The 20,489-nt window shown below is 36.0% G+C and overlaps 1 protein-coding gene across 5 annotated transcripts in view; it reads left to right on the top strand.

Moving 5' to 3' along the window:
* The window catches only part of LOC126278075 (HMG box-containing protein 1-like), a 77,117-nt gene that overhangs the window by 48,409 nt on the left and 8,219 nt on the right, over window positions 1-20,489 (top strand). For 3 of the 5 annotated variants that reach the window (XM_049977908.1, XM_049977905.1, XM_049977909.1), the window contains exon 7: window positions 170-13,331. In XM_049977908.1, coding sequence (XP_049833865.1) covers window positions 170-320 — 151 coding nt within the window. In that variant the 3' untranslated portion in view covers window positions 321-13,331. Of the gene's footprint in view, window positions 1-169; window positions 13,332-20,489 lie in introns of those variants that run through there. The other 2 variants (XM_049977910.1, XM_049977906.1) reach the window with 1 other exon arrangement.

Below are 20,489 nucleotides of genomic sequence, written 5' to 3'. Positions count from 1 at the left end.
AAGTGTCTAGCAGCAACCCAGGCATGAAGTGCCATAAGACAAGTTCGGCAACACTGCCTCAACTGTCAATACCAATCACTCGTCTAACAGACTGTATTCGAGCTTGCAGTTATGTGTGGTGGCCATCTTAACATGACTCCGTACAAGTGTCTTTACTCTCTCTTTGCAGGGCAATCAGTGTACTTTTGGGAGAGGCATGGCGTAGCATGCCTGCTGAGGAGCGTCAGAAGTTTGTGGAGGAAGCACGACTCCTGGCCCAGGAGCAGAAGAGGCGCCACCCTGATTGTTGGAAGCGTAAGCGGTCTCATTCCACCAGTTAGCGATGTTCCATAAAGTATGTACATTTGCATTTATTTACTTGTGCATTTAAAAACTTGAAGCACCCCATGAAGGAATGGTTGGCTATATCAGTTTTCTGTGGGCATTATGCTGTTCGATATTTTCTGTCATGACATAACATACGAGACAGTGAGTGTGGTGTGATCCAAGTTACCCTTTATGCAGCCTCTCGAATTTTAATAAAGCAGTAATATTTTTAAGAAAAGAAGTGTCTGCTGGAATGCTGTTATAGTTAAAAACAAATGTTTCATCTTTGTCAGCAGTTAAACACATTATCAAAAAAATGAAATGTCGTCAAAATCTTTGCAGGTAACATAAATATTCTGAATGACTTACATAGAACAATAGATACTTGAAAACAAGGAAACTGAATGGAATATTCTCAGCTACTTCGTCAGACCTGATGACTCTGTATCCTACATATTAAATGTTGATGACATTTTTTCCCGAATGTGTGCAAATCATTACAAGATTATTATTGGTAAGCCCTTAGGCATTTTTTGCACTTTATAGTCCTGCTCAGCAAATATTGTAAATTTATTTGCATAAGTTCATCTACATGGGGAGAAGGACAGAAAGACACCTGAAAGTTAAGAATTGAAATCAGTGATAGTCTTCAAAGTAATATTCTTTTTAAGAAGATCAAATAATGATGAACAGATCCAGAAAGAATGAATTCATTCATAACATTGGTGGAAAGGAGGTGTAAAGAAAGAAAACTGAGTAGGAAATAAGAAAACGGTAATGTTTTATGGAATGAAAGAAGACATTAGTAGGTGAGACAACTGCACACGAAAGAGGTAAGGTGAAGCTGAAGGAAAGATGAAACAAATTTAAAGATACATGAAAATGATGGTAACTATTTTAAAACCGTGGCACCTTTTAGCAAATACTCATCAATTTCATAATTAAGTCATCAAGATACAAACTACAGACTGTCTTCTTCAGACTGTTACCTGTGTTGTCACAAAAACACAGTGCACATACTAATAAGTCAAATGAAGTTTCACCAGAACTTGCCTCCAGGAGGTGCAGTTTCCAGTGTTACAAGAGAACAATAAAAAATTAGTCACAGCACTCCTTGATTTCAAAGTACGGCATTTTTCTTCAGGGAGGAGGAAAAATATGGTTGGAAAATGGGATGTCCTGGCACACAAAACAAAACTCAAATTACAAGGAATCGATATCTTAATATGTTAGTATATCTTTTGACAAATTAGTCCATGTGGCACTGTACTGTAGACACATGTGCTTATGTATCTGACCCAAAATTATTTTATTCCTGGTGTAAAAATTAATAATATTCTCATTTACAGACAAATAAAAGTTAACTGTAAATTAAGAAACTTGTAATTGACAAGATGTAAAGCTGTCAGTAAATTTTGTAACAGACCCTACTTGAAATACGTTTCAGCAAACTGCACTAATTTTTTATTCTTCCTGTAAAAGTGGTTAATGTGATGTATAGCTCAGTGAGACATTCAAGTACAACAAAATCCAGTGTGCTGGACAGCAAACGAATATAATGGAGTTCCTACTACGTTCTACATTTATTTTTAGGTAAGATTACCGCCACTGTTAATATCAGTTGAACACTGGACCGTAAATCTCTAAACCAGGAACTTGTCTAAGAAGACTAGTAAAAGGATATATATATATTCCACCAGAAATGATAACATGGTACATATAAAATAATCATCCCAGAAACATTATTATTTATTCACCATTGGATTATAGGTATATTTCTTGTGTGAATGTTACGGTCATCGGGAATCACTCTTATGATATAAGAATCAAAATATGAAGAAAAGGAAAACCCTCACCTGCATATGAATAATGATTGCCATATAACCACATTGACAGATCAGAAAATGATACTGGGTTTTGAGCTATCACCATTGTATTTATGTTGTAATAAACAGTAGCTGTAATTGTCGGGAAAGATTAAAGGGAACTAAGGACAAATATTGCAGCTAGTGGGAAGTACATTTAGACACTGTGAAACATTCAGTTGTCAAATGCTAAAAATAATGAACTGCATTGGTGAGGTGGTGGTGATGGAAAAAATATGTCAGTCGGCCCACTGGACATTGAAACCGAATTAGGTGACTACAAAGACTGCCATAAGTGCAAAACTCCCATCTTGCAAAAAAGGAGTAAAGTCTAGCAGTGGTACCGTTTAAGGATTATATAAGGAAACCAGTAAGCATGTTAAGGAAAGCCATTGTTTTCTAACTTTACTTTCATTTTGGTGATTCAGTTCTTTCTAGTCAATAAAACTCAACTTACTGGAACAAACATTATCATCTAAAACAAATTTAATATCATCTTGTAAATGAGATATAATCTAAGATAGTGTACAGGTTCTTTGAAATGGCACTTGATTGCATGTCAAGCATGATCTTTAGTTGTAAAAGTATTGGTAGACAGGTTAGAGGTAATAACCAAGAGAATAAATTGCATTCACAGTGCCATTTTTATAGTGAAAGAAAAAAATATGGAAGTCATATTTCATTGGGTACTTCTTGGAATACTGTGCTGATCTGTGGCCAATAACTATCTTAATAATACCAGGACTGCAAATGGCTTTTACTGTTAAAATTTTTGAAGAAGGGAATTGACTCAACTCAGTTTATTTTCACAGCATGTGTAGATTAACTGAAAATTTGCAATGAGGTGTGCTCCAGTGCTATGAGGAATTTGTATTGCACTAAAATGAATAACTTAATTCCAGTCGAAATAGAAGCAAGGAACATGTGAGCTGATGAGAAGACATATAGTATGCCCTTGATAACTTAGCATTACTCTCAATGATAGCATACCAAGAAAGAAGAGTATTATTTAAAAATTTTACATGTGCTGAAGCTGCCAGAGTAAATTTATGCAGTTGTCTCAAAGTTTTGTCAGATACATGTCTTTGTTGCTTCTTTCTTCAAGGGAACTACACAAGCAGTGTGTGTATGAACCTATGTGAACTGTTATTCCTTTGAGAAGGAAAGAAAGAGGTAAAACCATTGAAGTGGACCTGTAATTGTAATGTCCTAACTCTTGTAATTTATCACCAACAGCATTTCTTTCCCGTTTCCTATCTCTTCCTTCAGTTCCCTGAGGAATCATTCATAGCTGTTCAGCAGACATTGCAATGTTATATAATTGTTAGGTAAATACTTGACACTGTTAGCAAGCTGTTATAACAATGAAAATAATCAATTATTGGCTGTATAATGTAAATGGATAGATAAAAATCTACTCACCAAATGGCAGCAGGGCTCCCCTGCTGCCGTTTAGTGAGTAGATTTTTTATCTATCCATTTACATTATATTGTTAGCTGTGTTGGCTATCAGAATGTCTCCACTCCCATTGTAATTTCATATTTTGGAACAGTGCTTGAAAGGGTTTATGTTGAGGATTTTAAAATACTTTCCCCCATTTTTAAATTCTGTGTAGCTTCTCAGTGGATACTATTCTACAAACAGCTAAACTGATGTAGCCATTCCATTTCTAAGGAATGAATTAGTTTGAATATATTATTCCATGACAAAGGTTTTTCTGATGTACCTCCAGCATTAGAAATGTGTAAGCTGATAGTAACTATTTGCTGCTGCAAATGTTCTCGGAACATACTGTAATGTCTTCCTGTTGCAACTAGTATTCAGATTGAGAGTATATGATAATTTGACACACCTGTCAATTTTTTTACTTTTAAATATAAAAAATATCAATTCATTGAAAGTTATTTTAAATTATCAACAGTCATACTGTTATATGCCTAAGATCTTACTTACCTCGTGGAATTAAATATGAAGTAAATGAAACACTGTGTGAATGCTAGTTAACGTACAGAGTCTGGTATTATGTCTGCTTAAGGCCCGATTATTCTCAAGCAATGCTTTTCAGAATGTGCTTTTAGGGAAAAAAAAATCAAGTTTATCAACTTAGTTATCATTCTTTAAAACTGAGTTGGAAACTGGATACTATGCCTTTTTATTTACCACATTTTTAATTTATGTGACAAAGATGTTACAATACCTCCAAATGAAACTGACTTTACATTGATGTCTCATTTTTCCTTCATATTTTGAAGGTACAAGAGTGTACTTTTGGAAATCAGACCTCAAAAATGAATTTATTGTCATTGTAACTGATCAAATTCAGGATACCTTAATTTTATAATTTTCACAGATCATTAGTTTTAGGCATTATTATTGTGTCTGTAAAAGTGTTGCATTGTTCTTTTGTTTTTACTTAGTTTTTTATGTCATTTAATAAAAATGTCATTCCTAGTTGAGTGGTTTTAAGTACTGGACATTTATTAATGATTTTGTAATAATAGACTTGGAAATTTCTGTGAATAATTAGCCAAAGGTACATGAATTGTGAATGTGTAAATGTAACTATGCATGTGGTAAAAAAGGAAGGGTGCATAACTGCACTTCAGTTTTTGTGATTCTGTTTGTCCTTGTTGATTATCAGATCATAGGATTTTTTATATCTGCCAAATTGTTGACAAGGGTTTGAATTTTATTGTTTTCATAATACTTTAAGGATTTAAAAAAAAAACTTACGAAGTATGATAATCAGTGGTTATTTAACTTGCTGGTTTAGTTAGAAGCTTATATATTGTGTAGCTGCTACCCTGCCAGTTTACTGTTTTTGTGGTTTCCCTGTAACCGTTTATGTAGCTGAAACCCACTAAGCAAAATGATTTTCTTTTATAATATGGCGAAAGGATGGAGTCTAAGATGTACAAATAAAAGAATACTTGGCGCTGACCTGTTTGGTCAGAACACAAGATCTCACTTGTCCGGGGCAAGGACTGATCTCGTAAACTAATGTAAGCCGTGTCTTTCATACAAAAAATTGTCTTCACTAATACATAGTGTAGTATTGTAAATACTAACAATGTGGAAAATGAAGTTGTCATAACTAAAGAAATAATACTCTTGAGAGAGAAGACTTCTCCTTGGCTGTTATTGTGCTCTCTGTGCAAATTGTGCGTGTCAAACTAGCATTTTGTTATTTTTGCAGTCTTTGTCTGCATTATCTGTTTTGTTGCAATGCAATATCTGAAAAATTATTCATGTAAAGCTTTATGTGTAGTAGCTTTATGATAGCTGGAAAAACACAGAGGCAAAGCACTTAAGAATTTACTGTAATAAATATGTCATCAATCTGAAGGTTGGTTTGACCTTGTTACTGCTTTACAAGGCATGTTCTCTTTGTCAATTGTAGGTATTTGTAGCTGTACCTACAGTTGACTCGGAATTCACACTGTGTTGTTACGGGATTTTCTCACATACATTATTAATTAAGAGCCCAGAAAGTCATGTCAACTGTTTGGGGAAAAAAAGGAAAAGGAAAAAACCATGAATAAGCAGTGCCAACCACAGATCACTGTATTTTGTACCATTACCCGCAGAATCATTGCATTTCATAACTGGTCCAATGTTCTGTTCCTGAAAACTTTTCACAAATATTGTACCCAAGATTCATCTTTATTTCAAGAAACTTATTAGTACAAAATGATAATTTGAGAGCAGTTTCAGAACTGTGCAGTTTCTTAATATGAGCTACTCAGAACGTGTTTACTCACTGGGTATATATTAAATATAATGAAACACCTACCTTTTCATTTTTGCACAACACTCTTCACAGCAGTGCATATTTCCATCTATAGGAGTAAAGTTTTGTAGGCGCAATGCTGTCATATTTTTGTCTATAGCTTTAAATTTTTCTAATAATTTTTGACATCATTATGGAACACACTGATCATTCTTAAAAAATTAATTAAAAGCAGTCCAAAGCACAATAAGTTTTTATCTGTCATTCTGGTTACCACTTTTGGTCTTTAAAATCGTCCTCAGACCAAACTCTGTGAAATATATAAAATTTACAATGGGTCGTGTATGACATATGCTTAGCAACATTAGTTACGATACAAAATGATGATGAGAGGAGCCAGTACATGTAGCTGCAGTGTAGAACTACCAGAATCTTCACTAACTGCTAATTCTGTAGCAGAGGCTAGGGGTCATGATAATGTAGCCACAGCCACCATTACTCAAGTGATACTTAATTTTTTTTTAAAAAAAAAAAAAGTAAAATCCACAAATTGCATGTGTGTAAAGAGGAAACTCTCATACAGTACATGAAAATGTAACAGAATGTTGGTTAGAATCTACTAACACATTTGAAAAATGTTTAAAAGGCTGATAGCAACAGCCATAATATTCAAAAACTGCACTCTTGTCAAGTACTTGACTGAGCTATTAGCACACTCACTGCCTTGAAAATTGTTAGGAAATTGTTACTGTATGTCTGTTGGAATGACACTAGTGCCACAAGTGGAAAAAAGCCATCTGTAAGGTTGGCGAGGCAGTAAATTTGTCCACAGGGCAGGGGTGCTGCCGGTGACAGTACTACATCAGTCAGGCAGAAAAATTTAGCCCAATATGGGCGGATGGGGTGGGGGAATATTGGGCAATGAAACTGTCATGTAATGTACTGTTTCATACATCCCCGGTTCCTTAGGAAACTAAAGAAAGACAAATGTGGTGTCATTTGTTAGTTAGAACTGATGTTATAAAAACAGTGTTGGAAATCATTATAAATGATATTATTTTCTGACTCATCCAATAATGTATTCAGAAGTGTAGCTTTCTGTTCACTAGGAGTGCTGAAGTTGCAGTTTATAACAAAAATGAGCAGGAGTGTCATGACTTTAGACTGTGGCTGTTAGATAGTGTTATCGTTGCCATGGTGACCAGCACATATCTTCTTCACTACGCAATGATCTTCTGTGCTAAGCAAGGGCTATATTGTGTAGAACACCAACATTTGCCATGGAGATGCCAGTAGCTTGTGCTGCCAGCCTAGTTGTAGCTTCTCCTACTGGTGCGCAAATTTAGCTTTATATAGTATCCAGTCACAATCTGTCCATTTACATACATATGCAACCTGCTTGTTAAAATTACCAAAAACAGTTGAAAACATATTGCAATAAAATATAATAAGAGCTTGGATGAAACATTGCTATCTGTCACATAGTTAACTGAACTATTATGTTGCTTAGGTGACTGGCACAGAAAGTCCTTTCTATTGAGCATCAAATACATTAAGCAGAACACAAAAGTTTGCCACAATGCAATCCAAGAATTGGTTTTGCCAGAGATTGAGAAACAGCAGTTCACGTACAAGGGAATTCGGTCAGTTGACCTGAGTGGGAGGGAGACTTGCTGTTCCATCTGCTAACTGAAAGTCTTGTGTCAATCTTAGCTTAACAGAGCCTTGGAGCCTGTAACTTTTGACTTCTGCTGAATTTTGCCCACTGATATTTCTCCTCTGTATGCTAGGGCCATAAGTTTTATTTTGCATTCTCCTTTGATCTCACATGTCCCTGACATGATAATATGTCAGAGGGCTTCACGTTGCATCCCTCTGGCCAGACATGTCTGGCCTTCAGAGCATTCTTTGGCATCACCAAAGTTTTGTCTTTACTTTCAGTATTGTTTATAGCATTTGCCTTTTAGCAATGAAGATGCAAATAAGCTAGTGTAGCGGATCTATTTGTTAACTGTATTGAATGTAAATTTTTTGAAGAAACTCTGGAAATTAGAGCCAAAACTATTTGCTATAAAAGATACATTAATGATACTAGAGTAGTTTATAAAGGCACTAAAGAGGAAATCAGTAAAATTACACTAGATCGTATGCATCCTAAGATGCAGTTCATGGTCGATCACAAATAAGTAGTAATTAGCTAATTTCCTGGACTTGTCAATTATAGATAATAAATGTTACCATCAGTTCAGCATTTTTAGAAAATCTAAACCTATAGATGTGGTTATTAATGCAAAATCATGTTACCCTTTAAATACATAAAGCATTCTTACATTTATTGTTCATAAAATTTTAAAGTTACCTATGGATCCTGTAGAAATCGAAAGGGAGATGCTAATTTTGAAGAAAATTATGAGATACAATAACTGCAGTACTGAAGTGGATGCCATTCTACGTGGGCTAAAACAGAGACTTTAAAAATGTCAACTATAGAAATACCCCGTTTTGTCAGTACTACATATATGGGCAGTGTTTCAGACAAGATAGGTCATTTATTTCAAAATAGAAATACCACCAGGAATATTTTTAAAGATGAAACCGAAACACACTGTAGATAACCACTGTAACAGATTTTACCAGTCCAGTGTTTACAGAATTAAATGTAATGTCTGGGAAAAACAATATGGAGGACAAACAGGCTGATTTAAATAATGTACCACAGGAGTAGCAAGCAGTAAATTTGTATTTGGACAGCACTTTTAAGTAGCGAGTACCTACGTGACAGTGTAAAAATGTTTCATAATGCTCTGAAAAGTTAATTATTAGATGCACTAGAAGAAATATAAATTTACAGCCACCACAAGAGTTCACCTCAAGGAAAAACATTTCTATGGCTAACTAAATGAACTGTTGTAATTCGCCAAACTGCTCTTCTGTTTTTACATTTTTAACATCTTTTGTAATGCAGATAATATGGCATACTTAAAAGAACACAGTTTTTAAATAGATTCTAAATGACAGATGTGTACGCACAGTAGTCAGGATTTATAATGAGTTTCTGTTTTATTAGATTTGTAGGAAATAGATACAAGTAAATAATATAACACTTGTAATTGTTTGTTATCAACACACTGTATTTGAATGATTTGATTAGTAAGATATTATATTTTATCGTAGTATGTTTTAAATGAGTTTAGATAATATTAATGTAGCAAATTGTCCTTGAAAACGAGTAGAAAGGTTGTGGTTAAACATTACAGTGGCAAGACGTCTCCGAACACAGAGTACTGGACATTGGACAACACTGCATAGGCCTATCAGTGAAGGAAGCTACACTTATGACAATAACACTAGTTTATCTGTATTTCCATGGCATCTGTTAGAAGACTGCTTAACATATTCATTGCTCAACAAAAAGGGCTTTCTTTGTCAGTTACCATGAGAGCCTAAACACAGCCTAATAGTTCAGTTAACTATGTGACAGATTGCAGTGTTTAGTTGGTGCCGTTATTATATTTTATTGAAATGTGTATTCAGTTGGTTTAATAAGCAAACTGTGTATGTAAGTGAACAGGTTTTGAATAGACACTGTGTAACACTTGAGTATTGGGTGGCAGTACAAGCTGAGTGGTGTGTCTGTGGTAACCATCTGCATCTTGCACATCACCACATTTGTGTAGCTGGAAAGATCTGTGCTAACGACCACGGCATGGGATAGACAATCAAACAGCTCAGTCAAATGTGTGACGGGGGGCAGTTTTTAATACTCTAGCTGTTGCTATCTCCTTCAAAATGTATTAGTAGATTATAAGCAATATTCTATTACATTTTTTGTACAATACTAGCCTTTTCTTGTTAAATATATGCTGTTTGTGAATTTTGATCATTTTTACTAGGGGTCTTGTGAGGAATGATGAGTGGAGTTACCCTAGCCTTTGCTAGTTAGTTAGCAGTTAGTGACAGGTACCAATCAGTTCCACATACTGGCTCTGTGCACTGGCTCCTCATGTCATCTGGGCAACACCAATGATTTTGCATCATAACTGATGTTGCTTTTAACGTTAGTTTTCAAGGTTATTAAGCATGTGTCATACATGACCACTTGTAAATTTTATATATTTCATGATGATGGTCTGAAAGACAACAACCAGAATTACAAATAATTTATTGCAACCTGGACAGCTTTTTATTAAAATTTTAAGTTTTTCATCATTTGCTACAACAATATTCAGCAGTGAAAAGTAACTCTTTCGCATTTATTCCCCTACACAGAGCAAATAGAGGTCAGGTCTGAGTGGTAAAGTGGGGGGAGCATCTGTACAAGAATTTATTGTGTGAAGTTCAGAGTGATCATATGCTGTTTGTACTGAGGGGTTGCCATAATGGTAAGGAAAAAAGTTTCTGTGATTAAATCAAACAATGGAAGCTCCAGGTAGGAATATCAGCTATGAAGGAAAAGACAGGTTGCTACTTACTGTAAAGAAGACACACAGACAGGCACAATTAAGACATGCATACAGCTTTTGGCACAGCCTTAGTCAGTAAATGAAGCGCGCACACACACACACACACACACACACACACACACACACACACACACACACACACACACACACGACCACCAACTTCAGCATCTTGGGCTGGTGTTCCGGACTGAGATGCTGGAGTTGGCAGTCGTGTGTGCATGTGGTGTTCTTGTCTGCTTTATGGTAAGTAGCAATCTGTGTTTTCCTACATTGTTAAGTTTCTGTGATTATTCAGCCAAGTGCCATTAAAACTTTCTTCCCCCTCTACATTTTAAGAGGTTAATTGTCATCACAAAAGACTGAAACTAATAACTGAAATTCTGTACATTATTCTAATAGTCTGCATTTCATCTTCAGACAAATTATCACAAAATCATGGAACATTCCCTTTATTAAATCATGTAAACATTTTATGATACCATTCCAATTGGAGAACTTTGTGATGACCTGAGTATGTAATTTTGCAAACCTGCTTTGTGAAATAATGGAGGATGCCTAAATTTGTTGACATGTTACCTGGTAAGTTCCCTGCGCATGCTATGAGCAAATCCAATGTTTTCTGTCATGAGAAACTGAACAGACTCTGGGCAGATAATCTAGTTAGAATGTTAGGGCAGAGCATGAGTGAAGTTATTCACTCAAATCAACTGAAGTGGCAGGCTAGTTTATCTGGGTTCCATTCCCCAAAGTAGTTGTAGTTTCCCTTGCTTATCAGGCAAAAGGCAGTCTCCAGCCAAATATTTACAGTTGGGAAGTCCTTTCTACCACTCAGTTTGCTGGTATTTGCTTGAGAAGAACAAAGTTCTACAACAGTCTATCCTACCCACTTCAGTAGGGACAAGAAAAGAGAATGATGTATTGAAAGATATTGCTAATGGAGGAAATATGTACTCCTTCTTCAGTATCAGCACGAGTGTGCTCTTCTAAATGGATAAGTGCTTCTTCTTGTGACAGTATAAATATCTATCCTGCACATTAATAGCTAATTTCATTTCAGATGTAATAGATATTTTGTAATGCCAGTGCTACTATTGTAATTTTATTTATGATAACTGTCTTCCAGATCCCCAGCTACCTTAATGTTACTCATATATTAAACCAGTTGGTACCTGGATTTTATAAAGTATGCAATATTGTAATAGCTACAGTTTTCAGCAGAAACAACATGCAAAACATTGAAACAGATGAGCACGTAGAAGGCACGTATTTGTTATGTTTTAATATTGAGCACCAATGATGTTAGTGTAATGCATTCTCAGATGAATACAGTGCAGCTAGTGTGTAAGCAATCTTTTAAACATTTGTTTGTACTTGCTGCTTTTGCATTTTATCCTTTAAACAATATATTTTAGATCTTTTTTTTTTAATATTCTTGTACAGAAATATAATACTCTTTTCTTTTATGTTGTATACTAGTTACATTTTGTATATTAATAGCAATTTATTTAGTATGCCTACCCATGTTTGCAAATATTCCTGTAGATGATGCTCATGATGACAGTCTGTTATATGCCATGAAGTCTGTCATTTGCTTCTTGTAATCTAACTACTTTCTTAACATGTTTTTCAAGAATCACGCGAGAGAACTGTCCTACAGGAATAGTTTTGCATGAGACATGTAATAAGAAGAAAATATAATGCTTTTATAGTTTAGTCTTGCTTCATTATATGACAGAGATCTCATATTTAAAGGTACAGTGTGATCTCAAAAACATTAGCCTCAATAAGTGATCTCAAGCAGTCATGTCCGTTGGCATTTCATTAATTACATGTTATTGTGCACTGCCACAGCCTCTTCAGTTTCATTTGTTAAGTTTCCTTATATTGTGTAGTATACAAATTTATAGCTCTCATTTTATTAAAGATGTGTTAGTTGTATTGCTATGTATTCTGATTTTGCTCAGACCTTGCATCTGTGGTTTACTGTTGGAACAACAAAAGAAAGTAAAACATTGTCACAGCAGAAACATTGTTAAACTCTCCCTTCACTGTAGTGCTTAGTATCCTGCTCAAGATAGCTCCCAAAATAATTTTTAAAATGTTCTCTTACTTTCATCCTTCGTAAATAAGAAATTAAATCTGTGCAGTATAGCAAACAGAAAACTGTTGATAGCATCAAAAACAGTGCAGCATATAACCCGAAATATTCCTCTACTAAAAACCAGAAATTCTCGCCTTTGTAGCACAAAAGGCAGGGAAGAGGTGATGTGAAATGAAACAGAGGGGGGAAAAAAGGGTAGGTCATTGAGAATTCCAATTCAAAGTAAATTATATAAAGGAAGAAATAACAGCCATACCATTATATGTTTTCTGTAGTTTCCTGGAACCTTCTGTTTGTCCAAAACATGAGGTTTTCAATGTCTCATCCTTCCTCATCAAAATGCCAGCTACAATTTAAAACTAACAGTGGGATGTTCTGTGCATCTTTTTATGTCTCCAAAAATAATATGTCTTCTTGTGGGAAGCAACATTGCTGCAGAGATTCCCATGAACTGAAATACTCATGGCTGTTTCAATGCATGTGATGTTTTCTGGAAATTTAAGCAGCTTGTGCAAGGGAGAGTTTGAGTGTTTAGATAGTTATTTTTCAAGATCTTGTAATTATAAAAATTCTTTGTGGTAGTGTCTTGATAGAAATAAAGAAAGACCCTCACGCTCCTTTTCTACTTAAGGTAAAACATAAGTTGGTGTTGGGTATGAGTACACCAAAGACAAGCCTTTCAAAAACATCCCAGGTGCATTTTGTGATACAGAGTATGTACTAATATTTTGATATGTTGTTGTTCTAAATCGTTGAGTATTAACTTTTTAACTATATATTTTTGATACGTTAATGATGTATTTCTTACATTTTATACTCTACAATAGCTTATGTTGGATTTTATCAATAAAATATATGCTTTTTTCATTGAAATTGCAGTTATTTCTTAATGATGAAAAACTTGTACATTAATTTGAATCCAAACATATGATACATGTAATTAATAACTGCAACAAAGAAGATAAACATTAATGCAACAAATTCCTTCCAAATGAGATTTGAAGACAGTTGTATATATGAAGAGTAGAGAATGTGGCGTATTAGCGTGAGGTGCGGACGCTTCATATAATGGTGGTATATACAGTTTTTAAGCAATTATGTTACTTGTAGTAGAAAGTGCCAATAACTGCCTGAATTTACAAGTAATTGATTCTTATTATGTGAAACGGGTTCCACGAAGTCATGAAAATAATACTTGAAAATCTGTAGTGACTCAACTTGTAGATAATTCCAAATTCTTCTTTGAGACTATGGAGAGTTAAACTCAATGTTACTGCTGTTGCGAATATCGCAATAGAGGACTGGAAGACCAGTGAGATCAAATAATGCTGTGCCATGCACACATGTGAGATTAATGCACAGAAATATCTTAGAAGACAGAAACGTGTGGAGTGTTACGTCACAGTGCAACGAAGTTAAAGATTTGAGATATTTTGCCTTTTTATCAATGGCTGAAGGCAAGGTAATAGAAATTTGATGGAAAAATGTGGCAAGCACTACAGAAAAACAAAGGTATACCACCTCAGTATTATTAGGCAGTTCGTGCAGGTTAAGTCACAGGTGGGGTTGCAGTGTTGTCCATTCCAGTTGGCATGTGCTTTTTACTTGAAGACAGCATGTATTCAGCAAATTGTCATCACCATTATCAACGATGACAACTCACAACAAATATGATAAAAATTCACTAAATAGTTTGCAATGATCATGTTTAAAGCTTGCACTGTCGATGGAGTTCACAGAGTGCTCAGAATACTACTAAACTTTCGTTGGCTGTCGAAGAATGTGTGACATAAGTGTGCAGAACAAACTCACTCGCCATTGTTTGTGACTACAAGTATACCTCCATGATCATTTATCTTTACTCTAACGACTGCCTTAGGTTCTCACAGTGGAAAACTTTTCCTGACTGAGATTTATCACCATTGGCTATTTCATATTTCTGTTGACAGTAATCCAGTAATTCCCTTTGTGTGAAAAAAAGCAATGTACTGCACTTTTATATTATGGCAACTTCCACCATTCATGTATGACTCACTGTATAAAATTTACACGTTTACATAATTTTAACATTAACTGATCCCTCAATATTTCTGTTGTCTCTTGCTGTATTGATACTTCCTGGTAAATGAATATTGTGCCTGACCAGAATTTGAATTTGGAACTTTGCTCAATTGCTCAGAGTATTGTTCAGAAATGGCAGCATTCTGGGTTAGAGTCCTGATCCAGCACAGTTTTAATCTGCCAGAAAGTTTCAAAACATTGCACACATTGCTATTAATTATTTATGATGCATGTATTTTATGTGTGTAGTGAATTCAGAATTTGCATTTTAAGTAAAGAACCTGGTTCCCGGCTTTAACATTACCTCATGTCCCAATGAAAAGCTGCAAGAAACTTTCTCTTGTTGAGTGTTTCAACTTTGTGTTTATTGTCAGTCTACGTAAAATTACTGTTATTTCGCCTATTGAACCCCTCAATATTCAGACGGCGTTGATTGATGCCTTTCCGCACTGCATTTTGTGACTTGGTGAGAAAACATGGAACCCATTTTACTGATATTTTTCAATATCCAAACATGTCTGACAAAATGATATGGATACTTCAAACACTTATCCCCACCCAAGTGGGAGCAATCTCAGCAACAGTAATGCGGCAATTGCCTTCCACAAGCTCGTGCTCCGCGTGTGTGTGTGTGTGTGTGTGTGTGTGTGTGTGTGTGTGTGTGTTGGCGCGTGCGCGCTGGGTGATGATAGTGTTGTACACAACACTAAATAAAAGATGCACTGTAAATGCATGGACCTAGTAGGAAAAACAATTTTACTATGTTTAGGCCTACTGTGCAACAGACCGTTCCATGAAAGGTGTGTCCCAGCCATTCACACAATACCTATTCTCAAAGAGGACAGTTTATATTCCTGCAATTGATACTTTAAGTATTCCAGTAATTCATCTGGTAAAGACTATGATGACAACACGAACTCAGGCATTTTATTCCACAATTGTGTAGTGAATGTCAACATTGAAGGTAATGTATCAACGTCTTCTAACTTTGGGTCACATTAAAAAGGAAATAGTTAAAAAGTAAATACAAAACAAATCATTTTTCTACAATGGATCTTATTTGGAGACCATGATATTTCAAAAAACATAGTGTCACTTGCAGTGTCAAAAGGGCATAAAAAGATGTTTTAACAGTGCCAACAAATGTACAGTTTAACCTGCTGCTTTAAATGACTGCACTTAGCAAATGGAAAACTTTAAAAATGCAATATTTAAGTATATAAGGACAAAGCTGAGTAATGAAGATAATGGTGTGCTGGAGCAGCACTATTGTTATTACAAACTGAGTGTACCAGCAAGATTTCTCAATTGTTACAATAGTCACTGCTTTCAATCAGCATCAGATCACCTGTGTGCTGATAGAAATATGCTGCACTAACATAAATAATCTGTATGTAGAGACTTTCAATTATTTATGTATGTTTTCATCAAAATCACTGGAAAGACTTTGGAAGAGGGTAACTTTCACTGTACCACACATTCAGTTTCTTCCCACTCAATTCGTGGATGGTGCCTGGAAAGTAAAACTGCTTATAAGTCATTGTTGTAACTGTAATTTTATCATCATGATCTTCTCATATGACAGTGATACCTGAAAGTTTTCTACTTGGGTGTCAAGAGCTATTATGTGTCATCTTATTAGAATATAACAACAAAAATAAACAATGGAAAATCCAGGATGGAATGTAACAATATTATGCGAAGGAAAGTCACTTCTCACCATATAGCAGAGATGCTGAGTCGCATATAAGCACAACAAAAAAGAGTTTCACACTTAAAGCTTTCGCCCAATGGCCTTTGTCAAGACACACACACACACACACACACACACACACACACACACACACACACACACACACACTCTTTCTTTATGTAGTTGTATTTATACAATATGGTACTACACTCCATTCCCAACTCATATTCCAGGTGAGAATAAAATGACATAATGTGACACTTATGACAGTTTCGAGAACACAGTCAATATTCTATCGTTATCATGCCTTCGTGGAAGCACGTGGTCAGTGAAATTTGAACAGTACTACGTACTCTAACCACACTTTGATACTGTGAAGAATAGCGTGCCTGTGCCGGCAGCTAGCTGCTTCTAGTTCGTGCTGCTGCAGCGCGGATCTGAGGCAGATTGCTTTTGGCTGGTTGGCGTGAGGAGAACTGACAACAGCGTTTCAGTTCCCTAAGACCCTTCGGCATCGCTTCCGAAGTCCTTAGAGAATAATTTTGGGCCTCTCCATCGAAAACATCTCTACATCTACATGTATGGGATTACTCTGCTATTCACAATAAAGTGCGTGGCAGAGGGTTCAATGAACCAGCTTCAAGCTGTCTCTCTACCATTCCACTCTCAAACGGCATGCAGGAAAAGCAAGTTCTTAAATTTTTCTGTGCATGCCCTGACTTCTCTTATTTTATCGTGATGATCATTCCTCCCTTTGTAGGTGGGTGTCAACAGAATGTTTTGGTAATCACAGGAGAAAATGAAATTTCATGAGAAGATCCTGTTGCAATGAAAAATGCCTTTACATGTGAACATTTTAGGTTATGCTTTAGGAGCCGTGACTGTTATTGACATTAAATGAAATAACAAGTTTACTGTTACCAGTCACTGTTTATTTACCTCCACGACGCGTTTCGAAGGTTTGAACCTCCATCATCAGGTGGATTTACATTTGTTAGTATGTCATTTGTGTTACAATTTTTTGGAGGATCTTGTGGCACTGTCTCCAGTGGTCACAGGTTCCTTTTGATGTCGTAACACATCACATGTACACTGTCAACCTTTGTAAACAAATATTGCATCTGGAAATCTTGCACCCAATAGTTTCCAGATAGATGATGGTCCTATACAGAACAATTGTAAATACCAGTTGGCAGTGCTTACATTGCTTATAGCATAAACACCCACATGCAGATTCATACCACAGGTGTCGCTAGTTGCCTAACACACACCATATGCATTACCCGCAACCTGACACTGGACAAGTTATAGGTGTCTCCGTACTTAACGTCTTCCCCCTTCCGCTATAACTGGAAGTGCAGTAAAAAAAGTGAGAAGCAATAGGTGGGTAATTGTTATGCAGTGGGTCTCATTGATCAGTGAAGTTAGATTTCAGGAACACTGCTCAAGAAACATAATTGCAAATTCTTGTCGCCCCACAACATGTAAATGTGAACTCAACCTGACTTGAAATGTTACTTCAAGTGCCACCAACACGAACAGTTCTATCTGAAGTACTATTCAACTGGAATAGCTCTGGGGAGCTTCAGAAAGGCAAATGTATGGTTGTAAAAGTTTGTAAATCTTCAAATACTTTCAGATACCAATTTGAAGGTCAGTTATTTCAGAAGTGTAGAAGTTTACTGCTTTCTTTTCTAAAGTTTAACAATAACAAGCTTCAGCTAATCTTTCTACTCGGTTTTTAGTTTATTAGAATCATTTTGTTAACTAGTTATTAACATATTAGGCAATTATATCAATCTCTGGTATAATGGATCCTCTTACTGTGCCTTGAAAGCAGCCCCTTTTATGTGGGTCACTCTGATGCGTTAGGTGGCAAATGGCCTGTTTCATAGGAGGTTCTCTGCGACAACATTGTTGTGCCTCCTAGCTTACACTATGCACATGAGGTGACCCCCCCCCCCCCCACCCCGCCCAAAAAAAAAAAAAAAAAAAAAAAAAAAAAAAAAAAAAAAAAAAAAAAAAAAAAAAAAAAAAGTACATATTGAAATTGAAAGATGTAAGGTGTGATCAGAAATCAGAAAGTTTCTGTTTGAGAGTGCTGTTGCAATGTACCACGACTCTGGGGTAGGTATATATAAGTACCGATATGTGAGCAAGGGATCAGTGTGGCATTTGTGCCTTTCCAGCGTGCGTAGAGTAAATGCAGAAATGAGAACTATGTCGACATTATTACCAAATGTGTCAAAGAGGATCAACTTGCTTTTATTCTCTCCTTGGCACCCATTGGAGAATGAAGACTGCATATAGGACAGCATACGTGGCTGTGGAATGATGTGACAAGGGATGCTGCCGCTTCATTATAACACACGTCCCCATACCACAAATGTCACATCGCAGAAGTTATGCCAGCTCAAGTAGCAGATACTCTAGCACCTGCCCTGTTGTCCTGATCTCTCCCCATGCAATTATCGTGCATTTGGTCCCTTAAAAAAGGCCTTGATGGGTTCACGATTCCTGTCAGATGAGTATATGTAGCAGTCAGACTTCTTCACGCACCAGGACACAGTGTTTTATCAAACAGGTAAAGTCAATGTGGTGTGTCGATGAGATTGCTTCATTGCCAACGTGATTTTGCCTGAGTAGCACACCTTTTCTGGACTTTATGCTCTTTGAATAGAAACTTTTTATCACTCCTGATAATTTGTTTTTGATCATACAATGAAAAAGGGATACCCACTATTGATAGTCAACAAGGCCATCGATAATTTAAACAATTGATACATGAAGAGCACTATCGACTGTCGCCTATCCCACCTTAAGCCAAGACCAAATATTGTACATTGTTAGCCTTATTTGAGTTTGGTTGTTGTTTTATTAATCAATTCTTACTTGTAGTTGAATTTAATTTAACTATTGCTGTTTACTGTTTTTGTGGTATGTGCTGTTCTGATAGTTTCTCACTTTGAGTAAGTTTGTAACAAGAAAGAAGAGGCTAACTGATATTGATTCGTCCACACCCATTATGGTAAGTTAGAAATTTGTTTGCTGTACTATATAATAGCTTAATTGCCTATCTATAACAGTTTAATGTTATCACTGGAGTCATTATTTGAAGACTGATAGATTTTTGTGGTGCAGTATTACAATATTTTACAAGGCGCTGGCATGGTAAACAACATTACAAACATCATTAAAATCAGTAAAAACACACTTAGATTTGACAGTGTTGCCAGAATCATTACTGATCAACAAAATATTTGCCCAACTGGTGACTCTTACCTTTCTTTAAAAAATTTGCTAAATATTCTATTATTATTAGTCCAAGTGGTAAAATATTGCCCAGTTTGATCACCAATGTGGCATTCAAATTATGAAAACTGTTTCTGCTACAGAATGATGCAAAAGAGGTTGCGGAGAGCGAGAGGGGCATGTAATGATAGCTCATGCTATAGCCCATTCATTTCTCAAATATTTTTTCAACGGGTTGCCCCCCCCCCTTTTCATCCAAAATCTATCCATGCTCTTGTAATACTATAATAACTGAAGCCATGAATTCCCTGCCCTATTAATGCATGCATTATCAAATGATGAAACAAGCACAATAAAGAAAAAACATGCAATATCAGGATTCTATCTTTTGTGGTGAACATTCCATGTTATCCCGATAGATTACAGTTCCTTAAAGATGTAGACCCTCTGCTTTTTTGGGGGTTGGTCCCTTACAATAAACCGTAGTCAATTCCTTCCAAATTCCTTGTTATCCAGACAGATTCCAGTTCCTTAAAGATGTAGACCCTCTTCTTAAATGAAAACAACTGCATAAGGTGAGCCAAACGTCTCTTGTGGAATGACGATGTATCATCATGTCTTCAGTTTTACTACAAGAACGATGTTTTACTGTGAAATGTCTTATTCATAACATCCTTGGAACAGTGACTTCAACCATCAAAGCTTTTCGTAGGCCTATTTGTTAAAAAAGCATCATATAAACAACAAGCTGTGTTGTGACTCTTTGAGCTTTCCCGGTGGATATGTTGCAAATAGTCTTCACGTGTTTGCTGCTGGATTATGATGTGCAAATTCCACAATATTTCCACAGAGCAACTGTCTGACATCTTCAGGTAGTTGAATCTTGCTGGTGACTAGGTATGACTGACGGTGTCCGCACATCGCAGTCCCTGTATATAGAACACGCGCAAAACATGCGCAGGCGTGGGAATCACGCTTGCACAATGATTTGCAGATGGATGATGCCATATTCAAATG

The sequence above is a fragment of the Schistocerca gregaria genome, chromosome 6 (genome assembly GCF_023897955.1).
Source record: "Schistocerca gregaria isolate iqSchGreg1 chromosome 6, iqSchGreg1.2, whole genome shotgun sequence".
Taxonomy (NCBI): domain Eukaryota; kingdom Metazoa; phylum Arthropoda; class Insecta; order Orthoptera; family Acrididae; genus Schistocerca; species Schistocerca gregaria.
This window is presented reverse-complemented; position numbering and strand designations above follow the sequence as displayed.